At 40.5% G+C, this 19,931-nt stretch overlaps 2 protein-coding genes and 1 pseudogene across 10 annotated transcripts in view; 1 reads left to right on the plus strand and 2 right to left on the minus strand.

Moving 5' to 3' along the window:
* FRMD4A (FERM domain containing 4A) overlaps nt 1-19,931 on the plus strand; it is a 452,880-nt gene that overhangs the window by 431,889 nt on the left and 1,060 nt on the right. The window lies entirely within an intron of this gene.
* LOC143691208 (heterogeneous nuclear ribonucleoprotein D-like pseudogene) lies at nt 7,444-9,996 on the minus strand (annotated as a pseudogene).
* The window catches only part of PRPF18 (pre-mRNA processing factor 18), a 78,207-nt gene continuing 70,478 nt past the window's right edge, over nt 12,203-19,931 (minus strand). For all 9 annotated transcript variants that reach the window (XM_077169379.1, XM_077169382.1, XM_077169380.1 and 6 more), the window contains one exon: nt 12,203-13,969. In XM_077169379.1, coding sequence (XP_077025494.1) covers nt 13,889-13,969 — 81 coding nt within the window. In that variant the 3' untranslated portion in view covers nt 12,203-13,888. The remainder of the gene's footprint in view (nt 13,970-19,931) is intronic.

The raw sequence follows: 19,931 nt of genomic DNA on the forward strand, positions 1-19,931 counted from the left end.
AGATGTTTCCCCGCAAATGCACCCAATAGAATTCTGTCCCTATCTCACTGGCAGAATCACACCACAACCCTTATTACAAAGAAATCATTTCAGCTGTGCAACCTACAGCTCTGAACAAATTAGGATTCTGTTGTAGTAATAGCCTTTAAAAGTAACCTTAAAACTGTAAGCAAGCTGTGAAGTTGAGCTCTTAGTCTCACAGAGGAGCAATACGTAAATGTAAAGTCTGCACCCAGATATAAATAAGCTTTCATCTGTCACCCCCACACCATCCAGATATGAATATACTTTTATTTATTGCCCCAGACTTGGAGGCACCATGACCAGGTGTCACAGAAGTAGTAAATTCTGAAGGAAATAATAAATAATTGAGATAGAGAATTAATGAAGTTCTGTAGACCCCTGTTGCCTGTTACCCAAAATGATTATCTTTCTTTGTCTCTAATTTTATAAAAGCCAACTGTAAAATCACTATAAGGAGGCAGATTTGGTAAGTTTCCCCTGCTCTCCTGCATATGTAAATAAATCTTTTTTTCCTCCTCAACCTATTCAGTGTGTTTCACCTTGGCCGTGCCAAGCAACAAACCCAGATTTGGGGAAGTCCCATTTTCACTGTTAGGAAAGATGAGGAGAAGGAAAATAACATAAGCAGCTAAAAGTCTACACCACATACATAAAGGACAAAAAATTATACACCCAAAGAAGAGAAATGAAATGTCCCAAGTCCTAAATGACATCAAGATCTAATAAAACTAAAATTAAAAAATATTGGAGACATTCACTTAATGATTTCCTCTTCTGTCAACCCCCATATTCTTACTTAATATTGGCATATGTATTGGTTAGGGTTCTCTGCAGAAACAGAACAAACAGGAAATATTCATAAATATAAAATTTATAAAAGTGTCTTACATACTGTGGAACGTAGAGTCCAAAATCTGTAGGGCAGGCTGTGAAGCTGACGATTCTGATGGAGGGTCTGGACGAACTCCACAGAAGAAGTTCACCAGCCAAAGCAGGAAGGCTAGCCTGTCTCTTCTGAATTCTCCTTAAAAGGCTTCCAGTGATTAGATTAAGCATCCCTCATTAAAGAAGACACTCCCCTTGGTTGATTACAAATGGAATCAGCTGTGGATGCAGCTGATGTGATCATAATGTAATTTTATTACATTATGAGGAAATGTCCTCATAGAAACAGACAGGCCAGCACTTGTTCAAACACACAAATAGGTACCAGCACTTGGCTAAGTTGACACATGAACCTGACCATGACAGTCCACCCTTGTCAACTTGGCAGCTATACACATCACCTTAAACCATACCTAATCTCTAAATAAAAACAATAAAACATGCATTTTTTCTTTCACCTAACAATATTCAACTGTCCTGCATATAACTGAAAACACATTAAATCATTCTTAAACTTGATATCTTACAATTTAAATAGTATAACATGAACAAAACAGCATTACAGTCCTCATTTCTGTAACAGATCATGTGGTCATAGTTCATATTTATCACTACTTTCTTCTACTACCCATTCCATGTTCCCTTTACCCTCAGCAAGCACTTCAGCTGGCTATGGTTTTTTGACTGGTGGGGTGACCCAAACCTTCATTCCTGAAGTTTCAGAGCCATTGGTAGTCCTGCCTGGACTGGGTTGTTGCAGTTTTCCATTGATTTTAATCACAAGGCATGGTAGTACTAAAAGACACCCTAGGGGATCTTCTATACTCCAGGAAAACTCTTCTTTACCATTGTGTAGTGGCAATCCTATTTTCCCCTGATAGGGTTAACCACACAAGCCAATAATGTAATCCCCTTCTTGGCTTATTGATCCAGGGGCATGAGTAGCCCAAAGTGTGACCAGATGGCAGTCTTAGATTCCAGTTCAGTGGTACCATTCCTGTTTTTCCTGGTGGAAGCACAGCCCCCTTTTGGAACTAAAACCTGTAGACCAGCAGAGCTCAAGGTTGCAGGGACAGGAAGCAAAAATTTTCCTAGTGGATCACTAGGGGTAATGGTGAGTGGTGCCACTCCCATTTCCACCCCTTGGTTCCTGGACCAATGGATCCTGGCTATGGGAGAAACAGCACCATACAGCGGACACTGATTCAGAGCATACACAGCTTCCTGGAGAATATTACCCCAGCCTTTCAAGGTATTGCCCCCTAGGTGGCACCATAATTGAGTTTTCAAAAGGTCATCCCACCATTCTATCAATCCAGCTGCTTCTGGATGATGGGGAACATGGTAAGAACAGAGAATTTCATGAGCATGTGCCCATTCCTGCACTTCATTTGCTGTGAAATGTGTTTCTTGATTAGAAGCAATGCTATGTAGAATACCATGACAATGGATAAGGTATTCTCTTCTAAGCCCACGGACGGTAATTTGGGCAGAAGCATTGCATGCAGGGAAAGCAAACCCATATGCAGAGTATGTGTCTATTCCAGTTAGAACAAATCGCTGTCCCTTTCATGAAGGGAGTGGTCCAATTCAATCAACCTGCCACCATGTAGTGGGCTGGTCACCGCGGGGAATGGTACCATATCGGGGGCTGAGTATGGGTCTCTGCTGCTGGCAGACGATACTCAGCAGTGGCTGTAGCCAGGTCAACCTTGTTGAGTGGAAATCCATGTGGCTGAGCCCTTGCATAACATCCATCCCCACCACCATGACCACTTTGTTCATGAGCCCATTGGGCAATGACAGGAGTTGCTGGGGAGAGGCTGACTGGTACCCACAGAACAGATCATCTTATCCACTTGTTTATTAAAACCTTTCTCTGCTGAAGTCACCCTCTGGTGCACAGTCACATGAGACACAAATATGTTTATGTTTTTAGCCCACTCAGAAAGGTCTATCCACATACTTCTTCCCCAGACCTCTTTGTCACCAATTTTCCATTATGGTCTTTCCAAGTCGCTGATCATCCAGCCAAATGATTAGCAACAGCCCAAGAGTCCGTATACAAACATATCTCTGGCCAGTTCTCCTTCCAAGCAAAATGAACAACCAGGTGCACTGCTTGAAGTTCTGCCCACTGGGACAATTTCCCCTCACCACTGTCCTTCAAGGATGCCCCAGAAAGGGGTTGTAGTGCTGCAGCTGTCCACTTTCGGGTGGTACCTGCATATCGTGCCGAACCATCTGTAAACCAGGCCTGAGTTTTCTCTTCCTCAGTCAATTCACTGTAAGGGGCTCCCCAAGAGGCTATAGCTCTGGTCTGGGAAAGAGAAAGTAATGTGGCAGGAGTGGAAACCATGGGCTGCTTCCTCATGTAACTTACTTGTGCCTTCAGGACTTGTTCTGGCCCTATCTCGTATACCATTCCATTTTATGAGAGTGCTGCTGCACACGCCCAACTTTTTGGCTTGGTGGGTCAGACAACACCCAGCTCATGATAGGCAACTCGGGTCTCATGGTAACTTGGTGACCCAAGGTTAAGCGTACAGTCTCTACTAAGGCCCAGTAGCAGGCCAAAAGCTGTTTCTCAAAAGGAGAATAGTTATCTGCAGCAGATGGTAAGCTTTTGCTCCCAAAACCTAAGGATCTGCATTGTGATTTCTCTATAGGGGCCTGCCAAAGGCTCCAAACAGCATCTCTATTTGCCACTGACACTTCCACCACCATTGGATCTGCTGGATCATATGGTCCACATAGCAGAGCAGTTTGTACAGAAGCTTGGACCTGTTGCAGAGCCTCCTCTTGTTCAGGTCTCCACTGAAAACTAGCAACTTTTCTGGTCACTTGATAAATGTGCCGGAGTAGCACACCCCAATGAGGAATATGTTGTCACCAAAATCCAAAGAGACTTACTATGTGTAGTTCCTATTTTTTGGTCATAGGAGGGGCCAGATGCAGCAACTTCTCCTTTGCCTTACAAGGAATATCTCAACATGCCCCACACCACTGGACACCTAGAAATTTCACTGAGGTGGAAGGCCCCTGTATTTCTGTTGGATTTATCTCCCATTCTCTGACAATCAAATGCCTTACCAGTAGGTCTAGAGTAGTTGCTACTTCTGCTCACTAGGTCCAATCAACACTGTATCATCAATATAATGGACCAGTGTGATGTCTTGTGGGAGGGAGAAACGATACAGGTCCCTGCAGACAAGATTATGAATAGGGCTGGAGAGTTGATATACCTCTAAGGTAGGACAGTGAAAGTATATTGCTGACCTTGCCAGCTGAAAGCAAACTGTTTCTGGTGGTCCTTACTAGTAGCTATTGAGAAAAAAGCATTTGTCAGATCAATAGCTACATACCACGTACCAGGGGATGTATTGATTTGCTCAAGCAATGATACCACATCGGGAACAGCAGCTGCAATTGTAATTACCACCTGGTTGAGCTTACAATAATCCACTGTCATCCTCCAAGACCCATATGTTTTCTGCACAGGCCAAATCTGAGAGTTGAATGGGGATGTGGTGGGAATCACCACCCTTGCATCCTTCAAGTTTTTAAGAGTGGCAGTAACCTCTGCAATCCCTCCAGGAATCCGGTATTGCTTCTGATTTATTACTTTGCTAGGTAGGGGCACTTCCAGTGGCTTCCACTTGGCCTTACCCACCACAATAGTCCTCACTGCATGAGTTAGAGAGCCAACGTGGGGATTCTGCCAGTTGCTCAGTATATCTATTCCAATTATACATTCTGGAACTGGAGAAATAACTACAGAATGGGTCTGGGGGCCCACTGGACCCACTGTGAGACAGATCTGAGCTAAAACTCCATCGATCACTTGGCCTCCATAAGCCCCCACTCTGACTGGTGGACCAGAGTGATGTTTTGGGTCCCCTGGAATTAATGTCACTTCTGAACCAGTGTCTAATATACCTGAAATATCTGATCATTTCCTTTTCCCCAGCGCACTGTTACCCTGGTAAAAGGCCATCGGTCTCCTTGGGGAAGGCTTAGAGGAAGATTAACAGTATAAATTTGTGACAGTGTAACAGGGTTCTCCCCCAAAGGGACCTGGCCTCCCCTTCATTCAAGGGGCTCTGGGTCTGTAAACTGTCTCAAGTCTGGAAATTGATTAAGGGGCCATGACTCTGTGTTTTTGTAATTCAGATTAGACTTCTGTTCAATTGACCTAGAAGTCTTTTGTTTATACAGCTCAAACAAGAATTTAGTAGACTGCCCATCTATTGTATTTCTAGGTACCCCATGATCATCTAGCCAACACCACAAGTCACTGCCAGTCAGATTATTTGGCTCCTGCTTTGAGTCTGCCATCTATTATGATAGCCATGTCTACCTTGTCTTTGGCAATTAGTGCTGCCACCTGGCTTCTGCCAACTCAGGATCCACTTATCCCCATTGTGTTTAAGGATTCCAGCTCAGTGACAGCAGTTCCCACAGTAATATCTGAACATTACTGAGAAGTGCAACTACAGAGCTCTTTGGGGATGATGGCACTAGTCTCACTCATTTATTTCTTACAGTTCTGGTAAAAGGTACATCCTCTGGACATTCCTTGGGTATAAGAGCAGGCTTTCCATGATAAATCCACTCTAACATTTCAATCTCTTTAAGCCTCTGGATCCCCCCATCTACATTATATCAGGGCAGTTCTGGCATTTCAACCTCAGGTAATGTCACCTTTTGATCCATATTTCAGTAAACCATCCAAACTCTTAAAGCCTTTTCTAACCCCTCAGCTATAACAGTGAATGCAGAATCTCTGCTTAGTGGGCCCATATCAATAAATTCAGCCTGACCCAGCTTTATATTTCTCCCACCAGTATCCCACAACCTTAAAATCCATTGCCACACACATTCCCCTGATTTCTGTCTATATACATTGGAAAACTCACACAGTTCTTTTGGAGTATAATGTACTTCTTCATGTGTGATACTTTGTACCTCACCTTTAGAGGCCTGTTGGGACTTTAGTCTAGTTATAGGTCTGGAAGAAATGAGAGGTGGTAGGAGTGGGTCATGAAAAGAATTAGAAATATCTTCCAAGCCATTTGCTTCAGGGCATTCATTTGCAGTTTCATCTGGTGAAACAGGATTAATCACTCTAGGCTAATCCCTTCAGGTGGAAGTTGGGTGGCCAACTCCTCAAAGCAGGCTGGAGGTAAGGTGGCTACGTCCTAAGGGCAGACTATTATAGGGTTATCTAGAGAACACTCAGCATGACATAGGGTTTCAATCTCATCCCAGACATCATTATCAATTCACATGTTGCCATCCCATTTTTCAGGGTCCCACTCCTTTCCAAATCAATGTCCTCACCTTAACGGCAGACACCAGGCAAGATTGAGATTTCAGTTTACGTTGTTACTCTAACAATAAGATCTGAGTCAGATTTTCAGAGATCTCAAATCTGCGGCTACAGGAAATAAAATTTTCCTTCAGGACACTCATAGAGACTTCTTCGTCTGTCAGACGGCACTTAAGCTTCTTGTTTGAAGCCTTAAGCCCATCCCTTTCACTCAGTAATGTATGCAGTGTATCTAACAGCAACCAGCCAACCTCTCTATACCTCCTATTTCCACAAAACTCTGTAAAGGTGTCAAAAACATCATCCCCCAGAGCCTGGCTTTGTACAAGCGAATGGTGATATTTTGACTATCTCTTTTGCCAACTCACTCCATGGATTGGCAGTGTCATTCTGATTATGGGAATCAGAGTGCTTAGTGCCTCTGAGTCCAGTCAGAGTAGAAAACCATTCATAAAAACCCATTTTTAAGATTCTGTTTCTTAAGAACCACTCCTGGTACCAAGTTGTACTAGTTAGGGTTCTCTAGAGAAACAGAATCAACAGGAAATGTTCATAAATATAAAATTTATAAAAGTATCTCACGTAAGTGTGGAACGTAGAGTCCAAAATCTGTAGGGCAGGCTGTGAAGCTGATGATTCTGATGGAGGGTGCGGACGAACTCCACAGGAGAGGCTCGCTGGCCGAAGCAGGAAGAGAGCCAGTCTTTTCTGAAATCTCCTTAAAAGGCTTCCAGTGATTAGATTAAGCATCACTCATTGCATAAGACATTCCCCTTGGCTGATTACAAATGGAATCAGCTGTGGATGCAGCCATCGTGGTCATGATATAATTCTATGAAATGACCTCATAGCAACAGACAGGCCAGGACTTGCCCAACCAGACAAACAGGTCCCACCACTTGGCCAAGTTGACACATGTAACTGACCATGGCAGCATATGACTTGATTTTTATAAAATCTATCTAGCCAGAGACAGTTAGCAAAAAAAAGTATTTGTCAATAATCCTACAATTATTTCCTCTATGCATAAAAAAGCAATCTAGCACAAAGGCAAGCCACAGAGTGAGAGAGACTATTTGCAAAATATATCTAACAAGGAATATATAAAGAACTATAATCAGTAAGAAAAAGGTGGACAATTCAATGGAAAGTTGGCCCAACAAAAGACTTGAAAAGGAATTTTGCAGAAGATAACATCCAAATGGCCATTAAACATATGAAAAAAGGTGGCTCAATTTTATTAGTCAACACGGAAATGCAATGAAGTCATAATGCAGTATCACTATCCACCCATCAGAAGAGTAAAAATGAAAACGACAAATGATATATATATAAATCAAGCATAGTCAGAACATGGAAAACTGGCATTTTCGAACTTTGCCTATGAAGTGCAGGCTGGAATAAGCTCTTTGGGAAACTATTTGACAATATCTGTCATTTGAAAACCATGTGACAGCATCTGCTATTACTTAGTAAATACATCCCCTATGTCCCAGCAAGTCACAACTTGGTATATACCCCATAGAAATGTATATTCACCAAATAGCACATATAAAATATTCATAAAACGGTAGAAATTCAAATACCCATCAACAGTACGGAAAACTGTGGTAATCCACACAAAAGGAATGAACATAGGAAATCATACTTTGAGCAAAAGAAGTATAAATGAGTCAAGCATACTGTTTGATTCCATTTACAAATGATTTTAAAACAGGTGAAAATAACCTATGTGGGGAGTCAGTGCTAAGGGGTACAGGGTTTCCTTTTGAGGTGAAGAAGAAAATGCTTGAAACATTGTGATGATGGCTGCACATCTTCCTGAATGCACTGAAAACCACTTTAAGCGGGTGAAGTTTGTGCACGTGAATATTATCTCAAAAAAACATAAAGATGTTTCATGGATTAAGAGGAGACACAAAGAGGTCTCTGGGGTGTTAATAAGCACTTTCCTGATCAAGGTGCTAGTTACTACGGGAGATGTTCACTTCAAGAAAAGTTTATTGTGGTATATAGCTGCTATGATTTCCTTCCTTAATTTTGCTGATAATTCCTTTCAGCCAGTGGTTTTCAAACTGCATTAATGGTCACAAAGCATTAGCGGGTTGCAAAACAAAATTAGAGAGTCATGACCAGCTTAATTTTTAAGGAAATAGGATAGAATAGAAAATACCAGTATGCTTCGTAAATTTTTTTTTTCACATAAGGAAGCATTTATTTGAGGTTTAACGTGAAATCATACAAATAAAATTTGTATAAACAAATCCACACCGAGGCATAACACAGGTAGCAAAGGACAAAGTAAAAACAAAGAAAACTAAATGGCAGCTATATACAGTTGGACAGTTGTGTCTTGTACACTAGAAAGTCTTTTACAAAATAATCATCTTAGATCAACAGAAGACCAATCTTCAACACCGTCCTGCAAGATGGGTTACTTTAGCATTTCCTCCTCTTTTCTCCAAGGTCCTCCTTTAGTATGGCTGGTAATTGTTTTGGTGATTGCCACCCCCACGCGATGCCTTGCCATATGTGCTCTGTTGGCCACTATAGTCTGTATATCCCTGTCCATATCCATAGTTTCCATAGTTATACCCGGTATAATCATATCCGCCATAGCCACTATAGTTCTGATCACCACCATAGGCACTACTGTAATTTCCATATCCTTGATCATAATAGTTATTAAATCCTTGGTTCCAATTTTGGCCCTGACCTCGTCCACGACCCCTAGTACCACCTCATCCAGTAGCTGCAGCTCCTCTTCCTCCTTTCAGTTGTTGCTGTTGCTGCCTATATACCTCTTTGGGTTGTGCAACTTTGATTTCACACTTCCCAGAACCAATTTGATGATATCTGCTTTCTAGTAATTTTTTTTACTGGCTCTTCATCTGTATACGTGATAAAACAAAATCCTCTTCTTTCATTTGTTTTTGTATCCATGGGAAGTTCAATATTTTCAATCTCTCCAAATGCTCCAAAATATTCTTTTATTTGCTCTTCAGAAGTATCTGGACTCAATCCACCCACAAAAACTTTTTTGGGGGGTTCTTTCCCTTTTAAAGCCTTCGCCCTTTTGGGGTCTATCAATTTGCCATCCAGTTTGTGTTCTTTCAGTTCCAAAACCTTATCAACACTAGCAGCATCCTTGAAAAGCACAAATCCAAATCCTCTTGATCTTCCAGTGACTGGATCTGTTTTAATTGTGCAGTCTACAACCTCTTCAAATCGAGACAAATACTCAGTCAGATCTTTCTTGCTTGTATCCCAGCTCAAGCCTCCAATAAACATTTTACCGTCATCCTGCTGATTCTTGCTCGCGTTAATCTTGGATCCCTCTGCGAATTCCTCTATGTTGCTGTACTCGTTCATGTCCTCCATGGTGGCGGAGCTGTCGGCAGGGAGGTGCTGGCGCGCAGACCGAGTCCCGGTAGCAGCGGCAGCGGAACGTTGTATGGAGCTGGATTTAAAATGGCGGCGGAAGGGCGCTTCGTAAATTTTTGTTCAAGTCGCATAAGTAGATACATTTATATGTACGTAACATTGGGCCTATTTATGATTGTTTACTGTGGGGTTGTGGTCCCAAAGTTTCCAAAGCCATGGCCTTGCCCCTCTATCTTAGGAGAGGGCAAATACTGTAAGCCAGGCTCAGCCACTCACTAATGGTTTACAATGTCTAGAGTTTAAAAAGCTCCATTTGAGAGAGGAGGCCAATTTGGGCAAGTTGTTAAACTCCCAACTGTGCTAATGACTTGCCTATAATGGGGGGGGGGTGGGGGGGTGAGGAGGAGCTCAGAGAAGGAATCTGAGTATTCCCAAAGAGACTAGAAACCTCTTAGCTGCTCTCCAAGGCTAAGTATGTGTTAAACATGAATTCTGTGAGAAAAATTTGAGAAGGCTGCAATTATTTCAAAATTGGTACTTAAGCACAAGGAGGAGACTAAACAAGAGGAAGTGGCCTAGCAAAACAAAGCAACCAATCGAGGCAACAAAAGGATCAGCTTAAACTAGTGGTATAAAGTGCCACAGAGTTTACAATGGGAAAAATAAATAACCAATGTTTTACTAATGAACTGTTTCAGTGAATGTTAAAAGTTATTTTTTTTAATGAATATGGTTCCAGAATTGTGAATGGGGTCAGCTCGTACACAGCAGCTGCTAGTCACACTGCATTCCCGTTACTCCCAAGCCACCAGAACTTATTTTTAAATTTCAAGAGATTATAAAGTTACTATTAACCATTCAAGTACTAGCCATGTGGTTATAATTCAGCAAATATAACTGCAGAGTCTGCGATGAAAACAGTTGCCATAACATTTTTCCCAACAGGGACTCTCTAGGGACCAGAGCTGGCTCTCAGCTCTGGACAGCTGGAAACTCTTATACAAATATGCCATGAAAAAGTAATTCTCAGTGCAAGATTCCCAATATGATACATACCATAAATTTCTTCAGGATAAAGTGATTTTTTCAGGGGCTTCTCAGGAGTATACTGGGGGAAGAGTAGGTGAGGGAGGAGGCAGGGTCCATTAGGTCACGCTTGTCAAGATATCCAGACAAAGGAAACAGTCTGATCCAACTTTCACGCTCCCCCATTCAGTTCTACCACCCTTCTAGGTGTAGGAGCATGAGAGGGTATTGTATGGCTGAAAAGGAGCCAGTGATATGAACACCTAGACTCAAATCTACGGAAGACTTTGAAACACTCTTTAAATAGTCTTCCCCAAGTTGTTTACTTTCTGAATAAATTATCACTTTCAAGTAAAAGGAGTTGTATTTCTCAATTATTTACTGGGATCAAATATCAGGCAATCTAAAGTGCTGGAGTAGGTCAGGAAGTATCCAGGAGGATGAGCTTATCCCTCACCCCACCCCCAAACCCCACTGAAAGCACACTCCCCCCAGCAGCCACTGGGTTCCGTCATCCTTGACAGCTGCCTACCCAACACTGGGCTTCTAAGGACCTCTCCCTGCTTCCGACAAGACTCAGACTGTTCTTGTCTCTCCCTATGTGCCAATTATCTTTGGCCTCTGCTTGACTTTCCTAAATTTCCCCCAAAGACTGAAATCACAACCATGACTTCTAGATCACTACAGCACTACGCTGCTGCAATGCTGAAAGGACTTGCCAGTCTTTGCAGCTGGCAAGGACATTCCTAATACAGTGTTGACTTCTGAGGAAAAACCAATTTTTACTAAACTTGAATCCAAAAAACACAATTCTTTTGGGCAGGAGCCTGGGGTAGGTGGGAAGACAGGTAGGAAATAGAATTATTTCGGAGCTGTGATAAATTTTAAAAGATATGCCTTGATTGTTTTAGATATAGCTAAAAACAGAAATACATATCTGCTGAGATGAAATGTCCATGATTTGGAGATGGTAAGAGCTCATTTTTCTGTATATCCTCATGACATTTACAGTCATATGAAGATATTAAATTTCAGGGAAATGGAAAACTTCTTGGAGAGGATCACATCTTTGAATCTGCCTCAAATGGCTACATTCACAGAACTATAGAATAGCTTACAACTTCCTTTTCAAACCATCTAGCTACGATGGTCAATTTTTTTTTTTTTTTTAATTTTAGTATGGTGTATGGCAGGGGTCACATTTCATTCTTTTAACATGTGTTGAATTTTTGTTTGTTTGGGTTTTTGTTTGTTCGGGAAGACACAGACCAGGAAATAGAATCCAGGTCTCCTACATGGCAGGTGAGAATTCTACCACTGAACTCCCTTGTGCCCCCTATGATGGTCAATTTTAGGAGGTACTGGGTATCACATGATAATTTTCTCTTTATATGAAATGTGGTCTAATAGTAAAAGTGAAGACAATGGGAACACAGTAAGAAACCGATGAGCACCATTTTGTGGCCTGGTTCTGAATGAAGAAAAAGTAATGTGAGTAGTATTCATTCAGCAATATTTATAAACGAAGTCTTCTGCAACAAGACTACATGATAAAAGTCAAGATCATGGTTATATTTTATGAAAATATAAATCATATGCTAGCAAGCTCCCATAAATTCTAATTAATTCAATCACAAGAAAGAGTCAGACCCCTGATTCAATCGCAGACATCGGACCTCAGCCAGCACACAACATATAACCAGCAGAAATCACCAGGTATGTAAGCCAGAGACCCAAAGTGGCCTAAACTGGATTTCATGCCTTCCCTAGAGGGGCCAGAAAAAGTAACTATGAATCTGCTCCCATCCATTCAGTTGCCTGTAGCTCCCATCACATTCTCTGCTCTCAGAACTGTGGAGGCAGCCCTAGAGCCCAGCCACAGGAAAGCTTTATGAATGCTCCTAGTGTTACTCCTGTCGTTGCTGATGCTACCTTGTTCTTATTATCATCAGGTAAGTACACACTGCCTCTAACTGCAGGGCTTGTCAAAGTTCCTCTAACTGCCATCTAATAACAAAAACAGCAACACTGACAACAACATAACTTACATTTGCTGTACCCTTACTGTGTGCCAAGCAGTGGGCTAAGCATTTTATTTTACTTAAGTCCAACAATAACCAGTAGATACGTAAGATTATTACTATCTGCTGACTCAGAGATGAGGAACCTGGGCTTAGAAGGGTGAAGTGCCTTGCGGCCAAGTCAGCAGGTATGTCAGGGGGCTCTGGTTCCCATGTCCATACACCCAGTCTGCAACACTCGACTTGGTCCTCCCAATGTCTAAGACACAGACTCCTCACAGTGACCAGGGCAAGACACTGTGCCAATTTTACTAGGCCTCATTCTGTGGAAAATCATATCAGGATATACTGTCAAAGGCAGTGACATCCACCCTGGCACCTTTCTCTTGTATCTGGCAAAGTGGAGCAGAGAGCAGCAGTCAGCCACATGTCTAATGAGCATGGAAGTCTCAGACACCATCAAAATGCCTCCACTATTGGCAGGCTCAAAGGTCCATTTTCAGACTTGAACCAAGATGTTCTGGGATTACTTTGTTTTGAGATTTTCTTGGGATGATGTACCATCTTTGGTTTACAAACTTCTATTTGCTGCTAGTTCTGTCTTTCCTGAGAGATGGCAAATATTCAAATTTACACTTCTTGGGAGATAAAAGCCACCCTTAAAACACAAGATAAATAACACTAGAGTTAACAGTGGTAACAACATTTACATTCAAATTTCTATTGCAAAAGAGCAAAACTTCAGCAACATATAAGGACTACAAATTTTCACTAAATGGTTCCATATTTTCGTTAACCATATACAAAAATATTTTTTATAAATATTATACAAAAGACAATGTGCAAATTATAATATTTTACAGAAATAATTAAGTCCACCTTCAAGTGTTTCTTTTTAATCAAGCCACAACTTTCAGGTCTAGAGGGAAAAAGTCATTTATAAACTCCTTCTTTCTTTGACTGTGGACTACACATTTAAATTGTGGGGGGAAGTCACTAGAATTTCATTTTTTGACATTTAAAATGAAAGCAAGACACAAAAATCAGTGTGTAATCAGATGTGATGAGAGCCAGCAGTTCTTAAAACCAGCCAGGTGCTGTACCAGGTGGAAAACCAAGCTGGGAAACTTCCTCTCCCTTCCTTTCTCATTTCTATTGGTCCATTCAGAAGCCCAGTCGTGCTGCCCTGCTGTCATTTACAACCCTTGAGAAGGTCTCAGAGTGCATTGTATTCCACACATTTCGATGGGTCGGTAGGAAAGTGCTTCTGGCAAATGGTCATTAACCTCTTCAATCCCTAAAAGGAAAAAAAGAAAGGTTGGCTCTGATCTGCTTCACCATTCTTAACTGCCCTCCTCTGGACTCACTCAGACTTGCTATTACCCCAATCAAAGCAGCAGTACTCAGCGAATCCACTAAGATGGAAATGTAAAAGAAATGTCAATTCATGTTCACCCAGAAACATGTACAAGCACTGTTCATAATACTGACACCCCTCCCCCCAAAAAAGAAAAAAAAACCTGGAAATAACGTAATGTCCATCCCAAAGGAGAATATGTGAATAAACATCAGTATGAATGGATTAACTACAGTTATATGTAACAATTCAGTCTTTCTCAACGAGCCCTAACTGTCTGGCCTAAAGCATCCACTGTATGTAATGAAATAAAACTTCTCTCCTATGCATCTAAAAGGGTACTATCAATGTGCCATTCTTGGGAGAACTGAGAAAACAGCTATTAAAATCATCTTCTATGTTCTGCAATCCAGATGAGGAACCATGGTGAAGAAGGGCTTAGATGAATCTTAGAAACAAAGCTGAATGTAAAAGGCAAGGGGCAAAAAGCTACATACAGTATAGATCATTTGAATAAAACTCAAAAGCAAGTAAAAAAAAAACAATATTACTTAGAAATACACATAAAACATGGTAAAATTGTTCATGAAAAAAAGCAAGGAAACGACACATAACAAAGTCAGGAGAGTGGTTATTTCTGGAGAAGTCAGGGGACAGGAAGGAAGTTGAGAATACAGATTCAATGGTTTGCAGAATGTTCAAGTTCTCAAGTTGGAAATAAGGTCTTTTCCCAGTTTATCTTATTACTTACTCTATAACTTACATGTTACATGTATTCTTTTGTAGACAGCAATATTATGTGATAAAAACATTTCATAAAATCATCAAAGCTGAATACAACATCTCAAACATGGTACAGGCAATCCTGCAGTTCTGAAGGGGATTACTCTATCACTGTGGTTCCGTCCTCTTAGACAACTTCAACGCACACAGACAATTCCCATGGACCTCACAAAATCCGAGAGCTTCCTATCTATTCTGCAAACTGGCTGGTTCTTCTCCAGGCTATATCTTTATAGTCTTTTTATAACAGGTGACCAGAACTATTACTGTTAAAAGTTCATTCAGTATCTTTAGACTCATTCTCCAGTCCATGATCTTTTAAAATCCTTATGTGGCATTTAGTTTATAGATATCCCTGAGCTTTCTCATACTACACTGAGTAAACAGGTCCTCTATTTCATCATCCAAACTCCTAACATCATTTGCAAAGAGGTCACAGACGAGGGCAGAAAACTGCAACATGGTAATATAGATCTCTCTGCTGACAATTTTGGGAAGAGTTTTCAATTGCAACAAATCCTTACCCATTTTAACCACCAGCCTACAAATTTCCTTGTTTACAAAAAAGGACTTTGTCAGACATCTTACTGAAATCTATGCATTTACAGTAATAACTGATTAGTTACTAAAACAGAAACAACAGAACAATAGCACTTAACAAGCCCCAAAGCAATTTTCAATGCAAATTTATATCCTCAACTTGGACTCAAAAAAATGGAAACCACTCAGGGCTTATTACAATAACAACAACAAAATCCCATCACAGGCCAAAGGCTGACTATGTTCAGACCTAGAAAAATAATGAAGATGAAAGTGAATCTATTTAAGACATTGCCTGTTACTTATAGAAATTAATTTTCTCTCCTCAAAAGGAGATACTGAAATGTTACTTGCTTTTTAAATAAGAAGGAGCTATATGGCCTGGTGAGAAAGCAGAATACATGGCTGTAATTATCCACCCCAACGATAGAGGAAAATTCCTGGAGGTCTTGGGAGCAAGCATAAAAAACTGCCACAAAATGCATGCTGATGCCACAGGTACAGTCAGAATTCAGAACTCTTCCTCTATAATAACCTTAAATATTCAAATGACTCTTAAACTCAGCAAAACCACCCAAATCAAAATAAAACCAACCACAAAAACAAATAAGAAATCCCTACAAAAGCTATTTAGTTCTCTAGTAAGGAGATACAACAAATATAACCTACTTCTATGAACTGAGCAAGAATCTAACAAATCGGACATCAGAGAAAAACGATTTTCAAATGTTTTACTTAAAATCCTTTGTGGATTCAAAGCTCATCCATATTGTATTTTTTAAGAACTAAGAGTGTGGAGAAAAGTTATCTCTGAGCTGATTCCAAGAAAAAAGACTCCCTACTACAGGCAATGCAAAGAAGGACCAGGCAACTGGTCTTGTTCTATGTGCTAATCATGTATTTACTTTAGGATAAACACCATCCCCTTCTCTTAGGCCTGCTTCTCCTGCTGTGAAATTCTAATCATGTGTACACAGAATTGTGATTTGTAGCCATGGAAATCTGCATAGTATCACTAATTGGGCATCCTGAGTTTCCTGAAGGAGTGGGTGAGAAGAGAGGCAACACCACCAAAGAGAGCACCCTGATGGACTACAAACAGCTTCAGTCAGCAGAAAAACATGGCAAGAATCACTATGAGCAAACAGAAGGCAAGCAGATGTTAAAACTGCTGGAGGAATTTTCCTTACATTAGAAGAACTGGAATCCTAGATGTTTGCTCCTTATAGAAGACATTTATAAAGCTGATTTAAATCCACTAAGCAGGGCAGGTCACCAGGCTCAGCAGGCAGAATTCTCGCCTGCCATGCCAGAGATCCAGGTTCGATTCCTGGTGCCTGCCCATGCAAAAAAAAAAAAAAAATCCACTAAGCATGATTTAAAAATATATACTAGTGTCCTGCCTGAAATCTTAGCTCTCAAAAAGTTATGAAACTCAACAGTTCGAGTCATAAACAGTTAACATAAAACATTTTAATTTTTGCAATAAGGATTCAGAGTATATAACACAGATTTTTAAAGGGGTATAATCTCATAATCTAAGGACAGCATATGCTTATTTCCAAATAGAAACAAATATTTTCAATTGGAACCCTCAGAATTTTGGTTTTAAATTGCTGGTGGATGTTTAAACCACTAAGACAATGAATGAGCTGCCTAGCTTCCTGCAAATAGCTGAAAAACTGGTTGCTTTTTTAACATAATTTTGATTTTTATGAAAGCAATACATGTATTCAGTAAATCATTATTCAGCACCTACTACATGCCAAGCATTGCTTTAGGCTCTGGGGATACAGCAGGTACAGAACAGAAAAAAATCCCTTCCTCACTGAGGTTATATTCTGATAAGGGATAATTGACAAGAAACAAAACTTGTAGAAAAGGCAAAAAGCAAAATAAATGTGTAAAACGCATAAAATGTTAACCAATGAGCAATGCATTGGGGTCAAATCAAGTAGGGAGGGGTGTGGTGGGGGGGAGGTGTGACTGGAAGGTGTTGGCCCTTACTCTGAGTGAGAAAGGAAACCGAGCATAGGACTCGGAGCAAGAGTGACACCCCTGATTTGTGTTCTCATCAATCTCCCTGCAGGCTGTGCTGTTAGGGTCAGGACATAAGCTCAGGTACTAGAGGAGACCTGGCACTGACAGACACCAGGGTGGAGGTGGAGTGAAGGTACCAGAGTCCATGCCGTCTCTGTTGATAGGATGTGGGCTGTGACCAAAAGAGGAGAGAGCAAAGGATAATTCCATGTTGTGTGTATACACTGCTTAAAAAAAAAAAAACAGCATATAGTTCTTACATCAAATAAAATCAGTCCTCTGGCTTGCCAAACCCTAATTCCAGCAACCCCAAGGCAACCACATTCAAATCTCTAAAGTATTTCTTACTTACTGCCATTTCTAAATGCTGTACTGATAATGCTTTGTTTCAGAATGCTGAGGATTTAGTTCTCTTATTTCATGTCCACTGGCCCCACATACACGCATACACATAAAGGCATGTTCCTTCCCCACTTCCTCCCATTCCCCAAATCACAATTTTGAGTGGAATCAATATTCAGAGTGTATCTCAAAATGGCAACACAAATACCTTTCAAAGCAGAGCTACATAGTATATTATGACATTTCTTGGACATTTTTTTCCATTTTGCTTGTTTGGTTTTCTACATAATTACTGCTAATTCACTCTCTAACAGTGAGACTCCCTTCAATATGACTAAGCACATCAGGTAACACCTCTGTTCTGTCTTTTGTCCTGGAACCTCTGTCCATCTGACCCAATCCAGCTTACCTGAATTCTAGACCTACTCGTACTGCTGTCATCTTAGAGCCTGCTTCTACTCTCGGCCTTGGAATTCCTGCTTCTACTCTCGGCCTTGGAATTCCTGCCTCACTCCTGTGTTAAAGCTCGTCTCCTCATCTCTTTAATTGTTTCCCTAATTTTGGTAGAGGACATCCTCGAGGAGAAGACTACAGTTACCCAGGTTCAAATCCCAATTCCACTACCTACTAGCTGTATCACCTTAAGAACCTGGATCTCTAGGCCTGAGTTTCCCCACTGGTAACACACAGAAAAGATAGTACCAACCTCCTAGTGCTGTGAAGTTCTGAAGCAAAGCATGATGAGTGACCATGACAGTACCTGGCAAACAGTAGGTGCTATGGAAGTGCTGTGTTAACTCGGATGATGACAGGCCCAGAGAATGAGTGCAAGAGGTCAAGTCTTTGAGATTCTCCCGGTCTAAAATGTCTCTGGCTTACATTCACACTTGACTGATAGTTCTCACTGGAATAGAACTCTGAGTTGTAAATTAATTATCCTTGATATTGAGCCACTGCCTTCTAGCTTCCCATACAATTAATGAAAAGGATGATGGCATTTTAACTCCTGAGCCTTCACAAATGCCGTTTCCTTTTCCAGAAGCATTTAACATCTTTTCCCTATCCTTGGCATTCCAACATTTCAGTATATTGTGCCTTCATTTGAGACCTTTCCTATCCGTTTTGCTATGTATTCAGTGACATCCTCTTTTCATTCCAGAGACTCAAGTCCTTCTACTCTGTGATATTTCCTTCCATTAACTATTTATTTCCTACTCTTCAATTTCTCTATTCTCTCTTTCTGAAATCTGAATAGTTGCAGACCTTAAATTAATCTCATTTTCGTACATTTCCTACTTTCATAATATCCTCAACTTATTCTTCCAACACTTTAATTTTTAAAAAATTTCTGCTATGCAAATTATAATCACAACTGATAATTCAGTTTTGAAAATAGCACTTATGTGTTTAACTAAGTTAGGTGACAATTTACGCCAAATGACTAATTTAGAGGGTAGATTTTATTTATTTGACTACCTGGTTTTCACAGTGGAGGGTGATCTGACTTTTCTCTCAATCATATGGTTGAGAACCATAAGATTTAATACCCCAAGGTAAACTAATTCCTATCAACTAGGCCCCTAGCTAAAAAACCAGCATGCCACATTTTAGATCAGCCTTCTCCAAAATGTGTTTCCACAAAAACAAGTGTTCAATTATATTAAAAGGTTCTACAAATGAAAGATAAATGCTAGCAATATTTTTCTCTAAAAATTTACCTTTTAAATATGCTGGAAACAAATTAAATGGAAAGACAGTTGTTTGTAGTTCTTCCTATCTATCCAAGAAGGCCAGAATACAGCATGAAACCACCAGACACATGGAATATATATAATTTGAGCACCAATATACCCACTAACCACAATGGCATGGATTCAACACATAGATCAAGTTGTGATCATTTATTGCAGTAATCAATGTTTCTGATACATCACTTTCTGCAATGCGTGGTTATAAAAATTATTTACCAGAGAAGGGTATTATAGGATGCCCTGCTTTTTGGAATAGTGAAAGCTTAAGAAAGATTATTTGGAGTGAATATTATTCATTAATCTTCTAACCCCCAAAGAAATCTGTCTTGTAACAAGAATCTGGATTAATCAGTCTACATGTATCAGGCAGGACACCAGCAGTAAACAAAGGGCACACCCAAACTGGAAAATCTGATGCTAATAGTTCCAAGGACCACCAAGGGACA

The sequence above is a fragment of the Tamandua tetradactyla genome, chromosome 7 (assembly GCF_023851605.1).
Source record: "Tamandua tetradactyla isolate mTamTet1 chromosome 7, mTamTet1.pri, whole genome shotgun sequence".
Classification (NCBI taxonomy): Eukaryota; Metazoa; Chordata; class Mammalia; order Pilosa; family Myrmecophagidae; genus Tamandua; species Tamandua tetradactyla.